Raw genomic sequence first — 20,515 nt, forward strand, 5'->3', positions numbered from 1 at the left:
ACTACAGAGTGGGTGAAAACATTTGTATAACTGATGTAACTGTCAGAGAATTGTGACACTCAGTTGTCTCACATTAAGTGTAGCCACTCAAACCCAGAAGTGAGCGAAAACATTCATATAGCTGACATGGCTTAACAGACTAGTTTCACTCAGTTGTTTTATCTGACAGAGAAAAACCAATGGAACAAAAAAACAATCAACTGGTCAATCAATTTTTAAAACCAGTAGGATGTCCCATTGCTAACTGGAGGTGGACTGTACAGCCGAGGAGGATGGCAGGAAGCCTGGCAAGTGGCGTCCTTGTTCAGAGCCAAGCTAACAGCAAAGTTCCTGATGGTCCTAGCTATCGTCCTGTGTGCATCATGTGACCCTAACATAAGTTACAGTCTCGCAGTCATTGTCAAAGATTACTCAGTTAATATGGTGGCCCAGGGTGATGAGCAAGAGCACCTTCATTGGACACCTTCCACCAACACAGGAGAGCAGCTTATACCTTTTGACTTTCCAGCTCATATAAAGCTAATTTCAAACCTATGTCACAAAAGACATTTATTAAGAGATCATAGTAGACAGGGCTGCAGAAGGTTGCTGCATCAACTGTTGGCATACAAGTGTGAAGAGATGGCAGCATTAGTAGTGATATCTAACATGGCTAATGCACATATTGCATACAGTACATCACTGATGTGCAATTAATTGCATACACCTGTCATGTCTACAATGTTTTACAATCTTATATGATATTTAACAACAGAACAAGGCTTCATAACATCAAATACAGGTGCTATGGGCTCAGACCTATCATGGTCAATATGTGGTTGCTTTTCAGTTCACAGCATAGTACTTTTTTAAGACTGCATTTACTGATGTCTACTGTCAACCCACATAATAACAGTATTTTGCATAGTGTCTTTAAAAGTGTCCACTTTTCACTATTCACTTGGTTATAATCATATACAAGGTGTGATTGCAGGCTTTATACATCCGATTTTCAATTTTTATCATATTGTTGGTGGACATGTTCCTGATATAGGTTTGCATTTGCGGCTGTTTTGAATATTTAGTTTATTGTTGACAATCAAATAGGTTATGTGTGTTTTCAAGTGATCAGCAAGTTATTACATTTGAAAAAGATGGATCAAAGAATTCACATTAAATTTTGCTAGAAAAGTGGAATAAAGGGCAGCACTGCATTTTAAATGTTGACTGTGGCTTTTGGCAAATCTACTATGAATAAGACCAAGAGTTTACGAGTGGTATAAACATTTCAAATAGGGTCGAGATGACTTTGAAGACAACGACAACCCTGGACGGCCTAGCACATCAATTACCATCAAGAATGTGGAACATGTGAAGAAAATGGTTCCAAAAAATCACCATCAGAGGGGTTGCTGCTGATCTCAGCATATCCTTTGGCACATGCCAAGCAATTGTTTTGGATGTTTTGGACATGAAACATGTAATAGCAAAGTTTCTTCTGATATTGTTAAATGTCGCATAAACACTGCTCAGCAATTGCTGAATAAAGCTGACAACAATACAGAACTTCAACAGAAGGTCAAGAAACATTGGTATACAGGTATGATGTCAAAACAAAGGCCCAATCATCCCAATTGAAACTGCCCTAAGAGCAAGACTAGAAAGTTGACAAGTTTGCTCACAAGTGAAAGTTGTTCTCTTGTTTTCTTCAATTACAAAGAGGCAGTGTATCATGAATTCCTGCCTTATGGATGTATGGTCAATGAGGGATACTACCTGGAAATTATGCACCCTTTACATGAAGAAAATGACAAGAATAGTGGCAAAACCATTAGTGGTAACTGTAACTCGATAATGTTCCTGCTCACATCTCAACCCTTGTTCACAAATTTTTGACAAAAAAAGGGTTATGTTGACTCGCTCATTGTTCCACCGGACATAGGTTGCCACCACCATTGAAATAAAAACAGAATTGCTGAAGAAGCTGAACACCATAACGAAAAGTGAGTGCCAGAAGTGCTTCCACCAAAAGTGTATCATATCTGAGATGGATTACTTTAAAGGGTAAAAAATTGATGTTGATGAATAAATACAAATTCCTTAAGAAAAACAAAATTTCACATCTCGTATAATATTTTCATCTTACTTTTCTTTCGAAAACACAATTTATTTTGCCTGTATATTGAAACATTCATCAGTTTTAAAAAGATGCAGCAAAAATAAGAAAGGCTCTTTGAAAAGTACAAAAAAGAATACTCTAAAATAGACAGAGAGATCTGAGATGTCATTCATACTGTTTACTATTGCTAACATGGCTTACATTAAAAGAACTCCAATTTAAATGTATACCCCAAAAATCACCAAGTATTTGGCAAATGGTGTTTTGTATTAGATATATTCATATTCTGGTAGCCTTCCTGGATAATGGATATGTTTGCCAAGGCATATACAGAGAAAAAAAAGAGTGAAGCATCCAAGACACGGTCAGATGTCAATGTAACTTTGCATATGAACAAACCACTGGCAGATATGTAAATGACGACTGGCGGAGATGCAAATGATGAAAGTTTGCAGTTCTCAGTTACAGGTAGAATAGCCACCAGAGTGCATTAGTGTTTTTGATGTTTAGTATTGTTACCAGGTCTGGTAGAGTATGTAGAGAGTATGAACAGCATTATATGTTGAGTGATCACTGTGAAAAACATGAAAACGCTATATGCTCCTGTGGGATAACATTATCAGCACCTGAAGGCGTTTGAAAGGTGCCTCACTGTGGGGGCTCCACTTGGACGGGTGGTTGAATTGAACATTATACAGATCTGTGGAGCATTTGGATTTGACAGTCAGCTGATGGACTGCATGGGAATGTGAGGGCAGGCATACTCATCATCAAGGTTCCAGTCAACCACATCTGACTGCCACAAGTGCGATCGCCATATTGCGCACCAAGCTCATCATAATCCTTTCCTTCACATCTGCACCTGCAATCCAAGACCAAGTAATAAACTCCATGCAACATTCTGTATCATCCCACGCAACTGGTCAGAGACTAATAGTAGCTGGACTAGAGAACTACCTTAAAAAGCTATGCTGCCAATAACACCACAACACAAATGGCTGTGTTGAGAATGGTGTGTTGACTAAGAAGCGTGGACTGCTAATGAATGGCACTGCAATGTATTCAGTGATACAGCAAGATTCTGCTCTACATCGGTTGACCACTGTTGGTGAGTGTGGTGATGACATGGGGAGAAGTACCAGTCTTCCAATGTTTTGGAGAGGCACAGGTCACAACTGGTAGCGATTGAGGGAACTCTGATGGCAAAACAGTATGTGAGGGACATGCTGCATCTCCATGGGTTACCTCTCACGTGACAGATTTCTGGTGTCATTTTTCGGCAGGACCATACTCGTTCACACCTGGCAGGTGTGGTGAAGTACTTCCGTGGTCAGCAAGATCCCTATATCTGTCCCTAATGAAACATTTGTGGAATCGGCTCAGACGTCAACTCCAACCAAATGCCAATATCCAGGATATCAAGGGGCATTTACAACTATGAACCACTTTGCCTCACAAGAGAATACAACAGCTTCCTAAGTGAATCAGTGTAGGCATTCCAGCCACAGGAGATGCAACGTCATACTGATAAGTGGTCTTATACGGCCAAGTTATTTGTAAACTGAAATAACGTCACATACCATCTCAACTTGTGAAGTTTAATATCATTTCCTCCTCCCCTTCTGGGTGCTTAACTTGTTTTATTGGGCAATGTACTTATCACACAACCCAAAGTTCATGAGCAGCTTTTGTCATCCATAAAACTTTCTCCACTTTTTTTCTGTCGAGTGCCCATTCTTTCATATACTAATTTCTCTTCAAATCCTCTTGTGTTCTAACAACTGTTTTTAAACAATCCTCTATTCTCTTTTCTTTAAAACCTCTCATAGTATCATTTCTTCTTTACTCTTCCTTTCTTCCTTCCTTGCACATCAATAGTACAAGTAATTCTTGCTTTTCTGACTTTTACCATCTCATCTGCCGTTCCAAATGCGTTATATCTAGTCTTCCATGCTCCACAAGAAAAATGTTTCATCTGATTTTAGTATATCCCTTAGCTCAAAAATATTAAAACTGCTCCTTTTTTAACATACTGATTTACTTTTCACATCCAAACATACCACAGGTAAATGAACATACAAAATTTCAAAATTAATTTAAAATTATTAGGATGTAAAGGCACATTTACTTACCACAAGACACTGAGAAGAGCCTTCCAAAAGAGGTTTGAGCTCGTTCAGGTCATTGTCAGCCTACAATGAAAACAAAAATTATGCAACAACAAAAAAATTTAGGATTTAACACAGAACCTGGACACAAAGAAAAATCAATTAACAACAAAATTCCATGACATAAGAAGCAACATCAGAAAAATGTGATTTGTGAAGTTTAATTATTAAATGTTTCTGCAATGGTGTACTTCCATGTGTTCAGCTGAGTAGTTGTTTCAATTTTATGTGAAACATGAAAACAATAACATGACTGAACACTCAGCACCACACCATTAATCACACTGGGAAAATCCCAAAATTACTGAGAAGAAGGTGTTCTTGTATTCTCCATTTTTGGAATCAAAGCGTCCTTTGTTACTATATAGGAGAAAGGGCACTTCTTGCAATCTTCTCATATGTGAGAAACCTCTGAACCTGCAAGCAGGCAGTATATTTTTCGGCCTTAATGGAACTCTTTATGGATACTTATGATAATCTGCTCCACAATGTCTTCCTCATAAAACTCGCTCCTTTTTTCAACTTGGCAGACAGTCCACACAACCTCCGAGTTGCGTAGAAGTATACCTCATGGTGTCCCCTTATAAAGTGATATGACTACATGAAAATTTTATAATATATATAAAAACAAAGATGGTGTAACCTACCAAACGAAAGCGTTGGGACGTTGATAGAGACAATAACAAACACAAACACACACACACAAAATTCAAGCTTTCGCAACCCATGGTTGCTTCATCAGGAAAGAGGGAAGGAGAGGGAAAGACGAAAGGATGTGGGTTTTAAGGGAGAGGGTAAGGAGTCATTCCAATCCCGGGAGCAGAAAGACTTGCCTTAAGGGGAAAAAAGGACAGGTATACACTCGCGCGCGCGCGCACACACACACACACACACACACACACACACACACACACACACACACACACACACACATCTCCATCCGCACATATACAGACACAGGCAGACATATGTAAAGACAAAGAGCTTTGTCTTTACATATGTCTGCCTGTGTCTGTATATGTGCGGATGGATCTTTGTCTTTACATATGTCTGCCTGTATCTGTATATGTGCAGATGGATATGGATGTGTGTGTGTGTGTGTGTGTGTGTGTGTGTGTGTGGGTGCGCGCGCGCGCGCGAGTGTATACCTGTCCTTTTTTCCCCCCTAAGGCAAGTCTTTCCGCTCCCGGGATTGGAATGACTCCTTACCCTCTCCCTTCAAACCCACATCCTTACGTCTTTCCCTCTCCTTCCCTCTTTCCTGATGAAGCAACCGTGGGTTGCGAAAGCTTGAATTTTGTGGGTGTGTATGTGTTTGTTATTGTCTCTATCAACGTACCAACACTTTCGTTTGGTAAGTAACATCATCTTTGTTTTTAGATATATTTTTCCCACGTGGAATGTTCCCCTCTATTATATTCATATGAAAATTTTATAATTTACACAAGTCTACAATATTATGCTGTTTATTTTCTTCCAGATGGTAAATTCCACTGGAAATGTTGCTTGTTTGTAAATACTTAAATGTCTTCATACATAAATTTTTTATCATAAATAATTCAAATCCTCTTTCATACATAAATTAACTCTTCATGAATAATTTTCATGGACTTGCACAAGTAAATTTCATTACACAAAATATTTCAGTTTAAAGGCTACATTTAAATTACATAAAAGAACTATTGCTAAATAATTCTCATTTGCAAACTTAGACTGATGTGACAAAACTCCTAACATTGTGTCAGACCTCCTTTTGCCCAGGGTAGTGCTGAAACGCGATGTGGCATGGACTCAACAAGTCGTTGGAAATCCCTTGCACAAATACTGAGCCATGCTACTCCTATAACAATCCATAATTGTGGAAATGTTGCCAGTGCAAGATTTTAGGCACAAGCTGACCTCTCGGTTATGTCACAAAAATGTTCGATGGTATTCATGTCTAGCACTCTGGGTGGCCAAATCATTCACTCCAATTGTCCAGAATGTTCTTCAAACCGACTGTGGCCCGGTAACATGGCGCATTTTCATCCATAAAAATTCCATCATTGTTAGGGAACATGTAATCCATGAATTGCTGCAAATTTTCTCCTCGTAGGCAAACATAACCATTTCCTGCTAATGATGTGCTCAGTTGGACCAGAGGACCCAGTCCATGTAAACACATCCCACACCATTATAGAGCCACCACCAACATGCACAGTGCCTTGTTAACAACTCGGGTCAATGGCTTTGTGTGTGTGGGGGGGAGGGGGGGGGGGGGGGTGTCTGCGCTATACTTAAACTTTACCATCAGTTCTTACCAACTGAAATTGGGACTCATTTGACCATGCCACAGTTTTCCAGTCACTTAGGGTCCAACTGATATGGTCACAAGCCCAGTAAAGGCACTGAACAGGATACCATGCTGTTGGCAAAGGCACTTGCGGTCACCTTCTGCCATAGCCCATTAATGCCAAATTTTGCAGCTCTGTCCAAACGCATATGTTCGTCACACAACCCACACTATTTTATGAGGTTATTTCAGTCAGTGTCTCTCGTCTGTTATCAACTCTATGCAAATGCTGCTGCCCTCAATCCTTAAGTGAAGGTCACTGGTCAATGCGTTGTCTGTGGTGAAACATTATGCTTGAAATGTGGTATTCTCGGCACACTCTTTTGACACTGTGGACCTTAGAATACTGAAATCCCCAACGATTTCCAAAATGGAATGTCCCATGTGTCTAGTTCCAACTACCAATCCATATTCAAAGTCTGTCAGTTCCTGTTGAGCAACCATAATCACATCAGAAACCTTTTCACATGAATCACCCGAGTACAAATGAGAGACCCGCCAATGCATTGCCCTTTTAAACCTCATTTACCTGATACTGCCACCATCTGTATACGTGAATTCACTATCCCATGACTTGTCACCTCAGCATATGTCACCAACAATCAGTTTGAGATATCCCTTAATTGCTACCTTTCTTTTAACAAAGAGTTTTAACCAAATAGCTTAAGCAAAACTTGACAGACAAAGTGCAAACTGCCACAGAGTTGTCAGACATAGAAATCAGTGTGAAGAATGTCATCATTGTTTTCAAATTAGATGTTGTGAAATACATAACAAACGGAATGTCACTAGCCTCTTCGAGACATGCAATGACTGACACTGCTGCTATGGGATACAGGAATAAGAACATCTAAGTCAGTTTTTGTAATTTTACAGCTAAATCAGAAGACTGACTTACAGTGAAGCCTTCCAAATCAGTGGAAAGAAACAGGAATTGCCACAAATATGATAGTCTCTGTCTATCAGTCTCCAATAACATCAACACTCTGATGAAACAAAAGCATTTAAACAACCCAAAAAGTTCAAAAATAGTTTGACCATATATAGTTTAAGGTGCAAGATAAGGTATCAAGGAAGGTTTAAGAAGACCATGAAGACATTGTAATACTTTGTTCAAGCCATGAGTGGCAACTGTCAGAGCCTGTACAGACCTTTTTGGGAAGTGATTACAACACAACTACCACGCACGTCACACATAAAGGCACCTCTGCGCAAAGTAGTACTGTAATAAAGAAGTGTTACAACAGTAAAGAGGAAGGAAAATGTCTTCCATGTTGCCAAGAATTACAAAGTGTTACTGCACACAACAGTTAATAAAATTTCATTGCCAGTGAAAAATGGTCATACTGCGGTCTGAATAAGAGGATTAATCATTGTCCAGCAATGTTCAGGGCAAAGAAATCTGATGCAGGATAAATCACACTGGCTGCCAGGCATTAATAGAGAGGGGAGGGGAGAGAAGGGATGCGCAGAACATTTAAAAACTTAGCTGCCTTCTGCTGTGATGCAAACTATAGCAATTTTTAGACAAGTGCAGGGCTCAACAATGTTATCCGCGATTTAGGATCTTTGGGGAAGGATCTTGGAAAATAAGAGCACACAATAATAATAACAATAATAATAATAATACGGAGTGCAATATAAAGTTCGTACCTTAACCTTCATCTGGTAAAGATTCATTCATTCAATTTCAGACATGCAATAATGCCAACTGCTAGCAGCGCAAGTAAGGAAAGATTGGTTATACATTAAATGAAACACACTGCGTAGAATTCGTCAGGATCCAGTAGGATAACAAATTAAAATGGAGCCAACATGAAGGTAACCAAGCTTAGTTCAGTGTGTTTTGCACATAGAAGTCTCTCTCATTGTTTGGCCTAATAACTTATTTTTTTACAGTTTCATTCCCTACTGTCTTATGAAATTACCTTATGGGGTCAAGCGCTTGAAGTAAATAAAACATTCATTCAGCAGAAATGAGCAGAAAGAATATTGTGTAAATTAAATAATCAGGATCCAGGAATTCTTAATTCAATTAGCAATTCATTTAGTCCTTCATGATTTTTGATGCTGATGATAAAAATCAGTTTCAGTTGAACTGTGAAACACGAATACTCAATCTAAGACACAAACATAATTTTCATCCAGGCTCTGCTCTTTGCCTAGGGTTCGGAGTGGATTATGTACTCTAGTGCAAAGGTATTCAACAAATTCCCATCTAACATAAAGAAAGCAGTTTCAAATCCTGAGTAATTCAAAAGAAAATTATAAGCACACTTCTTTCCTTCTATAAATTATCTGGATTCAAGGATTGGAAATTTCTGTTGGTCACATGGAAAGTAGTTCCATGCTTGCTGTAAAGTTGCATGACAAGTAGTAACGTACTGTAAATAGGACTTAGTATTTAAAGCCCTAGATAAGTATTTGCTATGAAGAATAAAGATACCAATGTAATCAAGCACATATGCTATTAATAGGAGGTAAACATAAGATATATGATACTATGTTAAATTTAACTGTTGTAAGCACAAATAGTACTAAGTAGCACTGAGATAGCTTATCTCTGATACAATATACAGTTTAAGTTTCTACAATATGAGTGTCTTTTGGTAATGTATATCTTGACTCATTCCGCATCCCCAAAGGTCCTCCTTCTTGATGTGAACCATGGGCACGATAAATGAATGAATAGTTCTATGTATTACTGCTACCATACATCAACAGAACAATGATTCTATAATGAAACTCTCATATTTCAGAAGATTTCATGTAACTTTTTAAGAGTAGGCCAGACCACGAGTTAAACTGAAACTGTTGCCTATCACAGGTCATGCTCCAACAACAAAAACTGCCCAGACAAGTATCATATCTAATTTACCCATCATAACATAGAATATAGGGGAGATGCTGAGCCCCCCCCCCCCCCCCCAAACACACACACACACACACACACACACACACACACACACACACACACACACAAATGCGACTTGCACACACGTCTGCAGTCTCTTCAGCTCTCTGAGACTGCAGACGTGTGTGCAAGTTGTGTGTGTGTGTGTGTGTGTGTGTGTGTGTGTGTGTGTGTGTGTACTGCTGACAAAGGCCTTAATGGCTGAAAGTTATAATAGTGTGAATCTTTTTGTTGTGCCTATCACGACTCAACATCTCCGCCATATGGTGAGTGGCAACTTTCCTTCTCTGGTATTGTTACATTCCATCCTGGATTTTCCATTGTTTGATTTTTACACATCATAATGGTGGTTGAGCTCTGTGGCTATGGATTAAATTACTTGAAGAAATACAGCAACTAGACACTTTTTTTATAGTGCTTATTTCTATTAAGATGTACTTCACAAGCTTTTACCCATCTTCAGTTGGCATAATACATTTATCTCTTTATCAATATAATGTTTTCGTTGACTGCATATTGAAGGCTGCAGCTACCGTGTGCAAAGCAACATTTCATTTAGCTATCATATTTCTCAATTTGTATATTTTCATGTTTATTAATAGTTACACCGACAGAAAAAAAAATTACGGCACCAAGAAGGAGTTGTATGACGTCAACAGAACTTGGTAAGTGTATTTCTACATCTGACAGATGATGTCTATTCAAATTTCACACCAGTGGGGTGAGGGTGGCACTTGTGGTGCAGGTATGAGGATGCATATCGAGTTTGCTTTAAATACACGCTGTAACGGTCGTGGGCATTAGTTACCTTTGAGATTGGATAGGTTGAGTTGATGTTAGTCAAAATGCAATAAAAGTGACAAAGACACCATTCTCCACATCTCACTGAATTTGAACAAGGTCGTGTAACAGGGTTACAAGAAGCTGGCATTTCCTTCTGTGATAGTGCAGAAAGATGTGGAAGATATGTACCCAATGTACATTACTGCCGACAGTGGTGGTCAGGAGAATGTATGGTCACAAGGAGACTGGGCTCCAGACCCGTGGCACTACCAAGAGGGAAGACCGTAGTGTTCGGCGTATGACTCTGGCCCCCTGTACTGCATCTGCAGAAGCAATATGAGCAGCAGTTGGCACCACAGTGATACAACAAACTGTTACAAATGGTTATTTCAAGAACAGATCTGAGACAGACACCCTGTAGCATACATTCCACTGACCCCAAATTACCATCATTTGCAATTTCAGCAGTGTCAAGCGAGAGCTCATTGGAGGGCAGGGTGGAGGTCTATTGTTTTTTTCTGATGATGGCTGTATGTTGATTAGGAGGCCAGTTGGGGACCTACAACCAACCTGCCTGCACACTAGGCACACAGGACCTACATCTGAAGTAATAGTTTGGGGTGCAATTTCATATAACAGCAGGAGTGGTCTCATGTTTATCCCCTGCACCCTGGCTGCAGATCTGTACATCAGTCTGGTGATTCAATCTGTTGTACTGCCATTCGTGAACAGCATACCAGGGGCTGTTTTCCAACTGGGTTACGCTTGTCCACATGATGCTGCTATAGCCCAACATGCTCTACAGTCAGTCAGCATGTTGCCTTGACTTGCTAAATTGCCACATCCATTTCCAATCAAGCACATATGGGACATCACTGGACAACAACTCCAGAGTCATGCACAAACAGCATTAACTGTCTCTGTATTGACCAACAAAGTGCACCACGCATGGAGCTTCATCCCACAAACTAACATCCAGCACCTGACAACACAATGCTTTCTGGCAGTTACACTGACAATTAATGTACAGCATATCACATTTGCAATGGCTTATCTTGTGCTTACATTAATCTCTGATCTTGCAATGTTAATCACTTAATTGTGTTACCTAGACAAATATATTCCAGAATTTTCATTACTCTACATTAATTATTTTTTGGTGTTGTGATTTTTTTCTGTCAGTGTAGGTGTTCTTATTTTTATTCTGTACTTGTAGCTTCTTTTTTTTGTATTTATATGGAAATATGAGCTATAAATTACAAAACAAAAATTAGTGCACCTAAATGTTGATTAAACATAAAAAATACAACTCGGAAGCATGGTACCTAAACACACTGCTATTTTTCACAGGGCAGCTGTAGAAATCAAAATGCATCCAACGAAAAAAACTTTGGACTCATGAAGACAAATTTTCATATCAACCGAAGATGGCTGAAAGAACAAAAGGTATTTCGACATAAATAAAGCTATAACGAGTAGCTGGGGTAAAAGATATGTATTGTACCCCTTTGATCCTTTCAACAAAGCACAGCCGTTAACATCAGACTTCATCACCAATCAATTTGTTATCATAAGCACAGTTCTTACTTTCACATTTATTGGCTTCGCCAACTCACTACAAAACTGTCACCTTCCAACCTAACCTAGATCTCGGACTGAGCAATAGATCAGTCTGTCACCACCACCGAGACTTCAGGAGATGAGGGCAAGGGAGGGGAGGGGGGTTTAGTTAGTAGCTGGTTGCTGAATTTCTGCAAGTAATGTATTACATCTCACTGCCTGTTCCACAATTTCAATTTCCCAATATCCCTCTGATCCTTCTGTCTGAACTCTATGTAAGCTGTCAGGAATACCTCACTTGACCAGCATTTGGAGGAAGCACATGATCAAGACCATATCAGTCTACTGATTCCCACACTGAAGCAGTGTTATGCTCCTGTTTAACTTGCTGGCACATTAAAATTGTGCAGGAAATTTGAATTTGATCTCTAACCCAATTTGATCTCTAACCCTAGCCTTCTGCAAGCAATACCCATTAAGCTTCGTATTTCAGTTGAGATTATCTGTTACTCTTTTCCTTTAGTTTTCAGTATGATAATGCTCCCATTCACAGCTGAAAGACCACACATGCAATTTCATGCAGATCTGTCGTGTGGACACAGTAATGTAAACAATGATATAATGTTCTTCAACTTCCAAACATGTGCATCTGTGAAAGATGTGTAATGTTTCCACGAAATTCCCTCCTTTCATTTTCTGGCATATTGCTGATCAGGAGCCTGATCCCTGTTTAGATCGTTGCCATGAAGTGGCTCACCTCCTATACCACTACCACCTGTGACTGATGTTGGCATGGCAAGGGACTACATTCAAATCTTGACGTCATTCAGGTTCCAATCCATGGCTCAACTGTATATGTCTCAGTTCGATGCAGTTTTGGAGTGCTGTCACTGGAAAGGATCCAAATTGAACTTAATGTTCACAATACACATGTTGTTTAATGTGACTGCCTTTGGCCATCTTCAAGGTTAAGGCTATGCATTAGGTTGGTGCTTAAGTTCGTAGCATTTTTGTTTCGTATTTTGATATTTCGGTTGCTATGGGTTTATTTATCAATTGTCATTTTATATTTGTAGTTAACTGTTGCTACTTGAGTTTACATACAGTCATTTTGTCATTTGGAGATAGTGAGTGGAGCTGTGGGTGCTAGAAAATGCCAAGTGCAAAAATCTGAACATTTCCAAGTGACAGCAGTGGAGGAAGCCAGAAACATTTACACATTGTCTGGGGATAACAGCACTGGACAGAGCATGGCAAGAAAATGGTTTTCTCATTTTAAAGAGGATTGTTTTCACATTTGTGACTCTCCACATCCAGGAGCCCATCGGGGTTTGATGATCATTTAATGCTTTAATCAACAATGATCCATGTCAGTGTACTAAAAAACTGGCAAATGTGACGAACTGTGATCCTTCCACCATTGTGCCACATATTCAGGCAATGGGAAGGTTCAAAAATGGGTACTGCATGCTCTAAGCCAAAATCACAAAAATCATTAGGTGGTCATATGTGCATCTCTGCTTTCTCATCAACTGGCTCAAACAACCGACTACTCCTACTCTGTATTGTTATTGGTGATGACAAATGGTGTCTTTATGCTAACATAAGGGAGAGAAATGAATGACTGAGTCCAAACAAGTCCAAAACTCCCCATACAAAAGCCTGCATGCATCCACAAAAGATAATGTTATGCATCTGGTAGAACGGCAACGGTGTCGTGTACTATGTACTACAATTTGCTTTCCTGAGGCGTAACCATCACTGCTGACATTTATTACGAACAACGGAGACATCTTGCAAACACAATATAAGAACAATGGCCAGGAAGACTTTAAGTGATGTTGCTCTATGCTAACGCCCACCCACATTCTGCTAGACTGATAAAAAACACAACACAGGAGTTGGGTTGGGAAGTCATTCCACACCCATCTTATTCATCTGTCCTGAGATTTTCGCATTTTCCACTCTCTATTCAGCAACCTTTAAGGAACTTCCTCTCCAGATGAAAAAGAGCTCTGAACATGGCTTGATGAATCCTGCACCTCCAAACCACATGATTTGTATGTTGCAGAATTGAAAAGTTATCCCAGCATTGGTAGACTATTGTAAATAGTGCAGTATAATACATTACTGATCACTAAAGTCTACGTATGTCTGCTGTGTTTAATAAACTTACGGAAAAATGCTATGAACTTATGAACCAACTCAATGCATGAAATTCATAGTGGCAACCATATACCAAGAGAGTGTTTCTTGAGAGACATATATCTCGATGATGTATCAGAAGCAGAATGCTAGCGGTATGACTTTAATGCTACCCACATAACCCCACCACCACATGCAACGACCTTGTGGTGGGGTAGGGGGCATGTCACTCCACAGTGATAGATACGCAAAGAGGAAAGGGATGTCACTGACATTTTGTCAAAAAATAAAGGCAGTGAATCTTAGACTGTCACATCTATTTGATGACACCACTTGGAAACCCAAGAACTTTATACCAGTTCCACTTGTCAAGTAAACCAATGTAATAACAAAAAACCTTATTCCAGTCTCCATCCATAACGTGTTGTCGGAATTTGGCAGCAGCCGGATGGTCAAGGCGACACCCAGACTCCTGCATCAGTAAGTCCGCAGTCCGGCTGTAGGAAAGAATGCATGCATTTATTAGTTCATGTAACCAAAGACACTTTATAGCTTCTGTTAAATTGTTAAAATCTACTATCCAAGTACACAAAATCAAAAGCAACATATACCAGAACAACTGAAATTTTGTTGTCCCTGTGGTATGCTGATTAAACTTAACCACAACTACCTTTATTCAAATAAAAATAGCAATAAAATAGCTGACAATAAACCATCATAGGCACTTGTGTTACTAAACAAGATATGTCATTGGTCCAATAAAAACCATGTATACAGTATTAAACAACTCTCCATATTTGTCCTAGCTCTAAAGGAACATGATTTCATAGCAACCAAAAATTTACAATAAAATAAGTGCTATGTTTAATTTGCATTAAAATGACACATATTGAAATTTGAGTCTTACATTATCAAATGACAGTCATCTGTCTCTTGAACACAAGACAGTTTCACCACAACTACGTCTTCGATGTTCAAAATGAGATCCATTTACGGAGTCTTCCACATAATGTTTCCAATGTATCTTAAGTTCTGGTTATAATGCTTGCTGACACATTGTTTATAGCACTATAGTAACTTTTGGGAGGTAAGGAGTAGTGTCTGTCATGCAGTTCAGGTTTGGGTCTTCTATGTTTTCTCTAAATCACCTCAGAGAAATATTGAGATTGTTCCTTTGATAAGGCCATGGTTGAGTTTCTTCCTCACCCTTATGTGCTGCAATAGGTGGGATCAAAGATTTACATTTGCCACATTGTCCTCATATTATATAAGACATTGTTGATCATTCTTCTTATAAGACCACTGAAGATTCTCCCCCTAAACTTTTGGTGTTGACTGGGTTCTCCTTAACAAATAAGGCTGCAGACAACTGACTAGATAAAAATATTCTGTCACCTACAATCCTCTGGATTATAACTATCTAGCCCCAAATCGTTTTTAGTTTCATTAACTTCAATTAATATGGATACCACTGGTTTGTGTTAAAAACAATCCCAATGGGAACATTTGTGATTTAACTATTTCAAATTGAGTAACTCACACTCGCAGCTTGTCTTTTTATTATAAGACACTCAGAATACATCACCTTGATGTTCAGGTGCAGAAGCATTAAGTCACCATTACCAAGCAATGAATATGTTGTAAGCTTAACAACGTTGTCATTACAGACAGAACACCATCTCATTATGAGACAATTATAGCCTACGCTGATACCTTAAACAGGTGATTCCATTTAATGAGAAATAATGGACTGAATAACTAAATGTGACAATCTACCCATGACAGATGAAAACAACATAGGTTTTTAAGAAATATGCACCTGAAGTAACAAATTTTGAGTTATACTTACAAATTCCTGAAACCAAGTATTCTGAAACTTTTTGTAAAAGATACATTCTGTCTCATAAAATGCTGAAATCTTTACTTTGCCTCACAGTATACACACCACAGTATAACATTAAAAGAAAGACATACATTTTCACAAAATGTACTGTTTAAGAAACATAAACCAAGTAAAGTGTATTCTGTATTGTAATGAATGGTATGAAAATAAAAATACCCACATTCAGTAACACCTGCAAATCATATTGTGCTTCTAATGATCTAACATAAACAGACATTGAAAAAAAATATTAGTAGGTTCCTAATGGTAAATGCATGGCATTTGATTTCAGATACCATTTACATAATCATTTTTCCCGTGTTCCTCACAAAAAAAGAAGCAGCAACTGAAAGATCATCATCAAGACTAAGAGCAACAGCTCACGTGCACGGAAGGAAGAGCTGGCTAACAGCTTATCGATGAAACCATTGCATTGTTCACTTTAGATGACTTAAGGGAATCTTAAACACTAACTTACAGCTTTTGCAGTTGGCCATATTACATACTACGGCTCACGTACACAAAATTATAAACCTTCCCATAAAGCTAGTAAATTTTACGAATTTTAGAAGGATGGAGGACTGCAATGCTGAGCTATATCCATCAGCCCTCATAGTGAATATGTTAACCTCCACCGCTCTGGCACTAATCCACCTCTATGGCACAAATCACACACAGAAAAAAAAAAAGCTTTAAAAAAGGGTTTAATATCCAGTCAACCATAAGGTCTCTAGAAATTGAGTGTAAGCTCAGACAGAACACAGGTGGGAAACAACACTGGCTAAGTCTTTTTCAAAAGAACCAACCCAAAAAGAATTTTAACATATTGGTCACCATCATACAGTTCTTGCTCTCTTTCTCTCTCTCAACTTAAGATTCTGTTAGAACAGGCAGTAGTGCTACTACCCCCACTATGCTACACTTGCTTGGTGACAAAAAAGGGAGCTAATGAGAAAGGTTTCTTATGGAAAAACAACAGATGGGGAAATGCATAGAAAAGAAAATAACAAATAATATGTTACAAGAAAATAATCAACTGTAGAATACCTATAATTTATGGTCCTCTGTCTATAGCAATACAACTGACATCACGTCCTCAATTTCTTGACATATAGCTAATCTATTTGATGAAAAACTAACAACAGAACTGATTATTGTATCACGGCAAAGCACTTTACAATGCATTTAATCCTTTGTCTCATATGGCAAGGAACAGAAAATTGATAGGTGCCAGAATACGTTGTCATGAGTCTGGATACAAAGATGAATAAATAAAAGCCTTGGACATTACAGAAATATGTCTACAAACACAGTTATAAAAGTGTGAAAGAAAATTGCTTGCCACAGAAATAATTTTTTTTTCTCCCCCAAACAATGGAAAGTACGAGAGAGAGAGAGAGAGAGAGAGAGAGAGAGAGAGAGAGAGAGAGAGAGAGGAGGGGGAGGGGAGGGGGGGGGTGGAAGGTCATGCATGCGCGCGACTGTGTGTGTGTGTGTGTGTGTGTGTGTGTGTGTGTGTGTGTGTGTGTGTGCTTTCTTTCTGCTGCAGCGGGAGAAGGACTTTGACCCAAAGCTTTAATACTTTAGATGCCTTTTCTATTGTGCCTGCCTGTGATTCAATGCCTCGTCTATACTGTTATTTTATTTTTAGCCACATACAGTATTAACTTCATTTTAACCATGAATTTTTGACAACTGATGGAAACAGTAAATGAAATGTTGCTTATGACCTCAGTTCTATTGCTTTTGGGTGAATAACTTCTGGCAAAGGACAGAGTATTATGGAGATCACACCCAGAAAAAAAGCCTTTATGTCTACTATTTCCCAACATTAGTCTAATATTAAATTTCCCCTCACTTTAAATGTTCCTCAAAAGTGGCACAGTAGCTGACAGGTAGAGAAATATACATTGTTCAAATCAGTGAACAACATACTAGTACACAGGAAAGAACATGGTTCCCCCTGACATCTGTATCACATGATACACAAAAATTAACAGCTGTTACTTTATATTATCCTAAACTGTGAACAAAAGTATTGTGAAAACAATACATAAGTATTGTGAAAACAATACATTTCTTTTTGAAAACATTTCCCTTGCAATCCAACAACAGTTCATATGTCATCATTTCCTGCAACACCTACAGAGCAATTTATGCCTGCAGAAAACTACATCTTCAAGCTTCCTTTTAAAAAAGGAAAAAAAAAAAAAAAAAATCAAATTTCAAGCGCACACAAGATACGGCCAACCACATACAAAACATTTGTCTCCACTGACACTAACCCATGAATGCAGTGTAGAAATATAGTTGTTATACTTCTATATAGCAGCATCTCAACAAAACTGAAAAATTCTTACGATCTTTGACAACAATTTGTTACTTCTAAATATATTAGCTCTGGGGATTATGACTGTCATTTCTCATCATCAATTCTCTTTCTCTCACATAACATAACCATTTGTTTCTGCCCTCAGCTCTACTGACATTTAACAACTAACACATTTCACCACAAAGGAAACGACAAATTCATCCTGTAGGCCCTTTCTAACAATATAAATCCATTTTTAATACCCACTAGCACTATAATAGTATGCTGTGGAGTATATGGATATACTGCACAAGGGAATAATTTAGTTGAGAATACATAAGTCAACAAATTTTTCATATTTTATTGAAACCGTTAGCTTCTGGATCAACTATTAAATGTTTTCAAAAACTAGTCTATACTACTAGCAATCAACACAAACTTATGAAAGTGTAGTTACAGTGGTTTTCTGAAGCATGTTTTACAAAGTAATGTCTCTTCTGCTAATTATATAACATGTTAATTTGTAACTTTTTAAGGTATGTGGCTAAAGTGCCTAACAAGGAGTCAAGCCTGCTTGTCAATCAGTTGTTGATTTTGAAAACAGCAGCAGTTAATCAAAAATCCCACCTGTGTGGTGAGCTACATTCTGACTCATTCCACATCCATGATGGTTCACTTTCGGTATGGGATTCGTTGAAGAATCTGAATGATGAAAATAACAATGAATACCAACATGTCCCAGGCTATAACTCTTAGTCATTCACACAATGTTCATTGCTTTCTCAAATGTTTTCTTCTGAAAGTAGAACCAAACATGGGCAACAATAACAGTCCACCTAAAAAAAATATTTATGTCCATAATTCGTTAACTTGGAGACCGATCTTTCCGAATAATTTGCGTCTGAACCATATGAGGGATATGGCATGTTACAACAACAAAATGTTATAGGAAAACACCATTCTGAAATAGATTTTTCAGTATTATATTGACTAACAAATGCTTCTCAGCCAATGAATTAGTTGGTGCTTTCATCATTTAACAGCAGGAATAGCCCTTATTTTTTTTCCATTCTGCATATCCATCAATGAGAAACAATAAATGAACCGAGCTTAAAATTCTAAATCTTTTCTATATTTTTCATGGTGGTGATTATGTTGTTGCCGCAAAATCATAGCTTCGATATGCATTTTTTTAAACATATAGAAGCTTAGACACTTTTATAGATTAAAAAAGCTGTTCATTTGGAATTCTCTCTATTTATCGGCAGTACTCCACACTTCTCTGTACTGCAATTCACCAAATAACAATAGTTAATACTCTGTAAAGAATCATTTGTAGTAGGCAGCCAACGAATGTATGCAACTGGCACTAGAGCAAATTTGTTTTTATTTATGCTTTGTGGCCAGTATGGTAATAAAGAGAATCTCACAAACCAACCACTGAACTGTGTCTTCAGAAGTACACTGCACAGTATTGGTACCATGAGTGTAGTGAATTATTCAAGGAGTTAAAGTTACACACAAAACACCCAAAAATAACAAGTAACTGACACCCAATGGTAATGGACTGCAACTATGTCCCTTAAGTAACAAATTCAATTAACTTTTGTATAAGCCAAAGTAATATCTTTTTTTTGTAAAGAATTGTGAAACAGGAAAGTTACACAGCTTTCCAAACACATTCCTCTTCATGGACATTACTTGGACTAGCGCCTCAAACGAATTTTACAGGGCACCAGGAATATGTCAGTCAATAAGGGACATTTGACCAAAGCCAGTGTGAGGATATAGATGATTTTTGCATTTCCAGCAGCTTCCAAACAAAAAGGGTGTAATGAGAGATAACTACAAAAATATTACACAATGATGTTTAATTTATCTTCAAAGAACTGTTCAAAAATATTCATACTAACACTCATGTCCGATACTTTAAGACAATGTTTTAATAGTTTTAGTGCGTGAGGATAAATCCATCTATTTATTTCTTAAGCCTCACCAAAAACCAAGTATCATATTTGATGAGAGAATTCTGTTTCTTCATAAAATTTATAATTGTTCAAGACTGAGTTGTTGGAGAATGATTGAGCTTGAACAAGAAATGAGGCATAATTATTACACATGGATGATAAATGCAATATAATTATGATATCAGGTACAGTATAAAATTGTAAACCTGCCTGTTTGGTGCTGTTTTACAGTGTTTACAAGAAATGCCAGATTTGAAACAATACTGAAAAGCAGTGCCTGTCAATCTCCTCACACAATAAAACAATACAAAGCAGAAAATTTTCTTCAAGTTAAATATTTCAAATGCAAAACATT

General features: G+C 38.0%; 1 protein-coding gene across 1 annotated transcript in view; it reads right to left on the bottom strand.

The window, feature by feature from the left end:
- The window catches only part of LOC126416767 (WD repeat-containing protein 26), a 140,102-nt gene that overhangs the window by 118,184 nt on the left and 1,403 nt on the right, over positions 1 to 20,515 (bottom strand). Inside the window, exons 2-3 of the mRNA XM_050084612.1 lie at positions 14,398 to 14,497; positions 4,231 to 4,290 (exon numbers count right to left, since the gene is read on the bottom strand). Of these exons, the coding sequence (XP_049940569.1) occupies positions 4,231 to 4,290; positions 14,398 to 14,497 (160 nt within the window). The remainder of the gene's footprint in view (positions 1 to 4,230; positions 4,291 to 14,397; positions 14,498 to 20,515) is intronic.

This window comes from Schistocerca serialis, chromosome 8, assembly GCF_023864345.2.
Source record: "Schistocerca serialis cubense isolate TAMUIC-IGC-003099 chromosome 8, iqSchSeri2.2, whole genome shotgun sequence".
Classification (NCBI taxonomy): Eukaryota; Metazoa; Arthropoda; class Insecta; order Orthoptera; family Acrididae; genus Schistocerca; species Schistocerca serialis.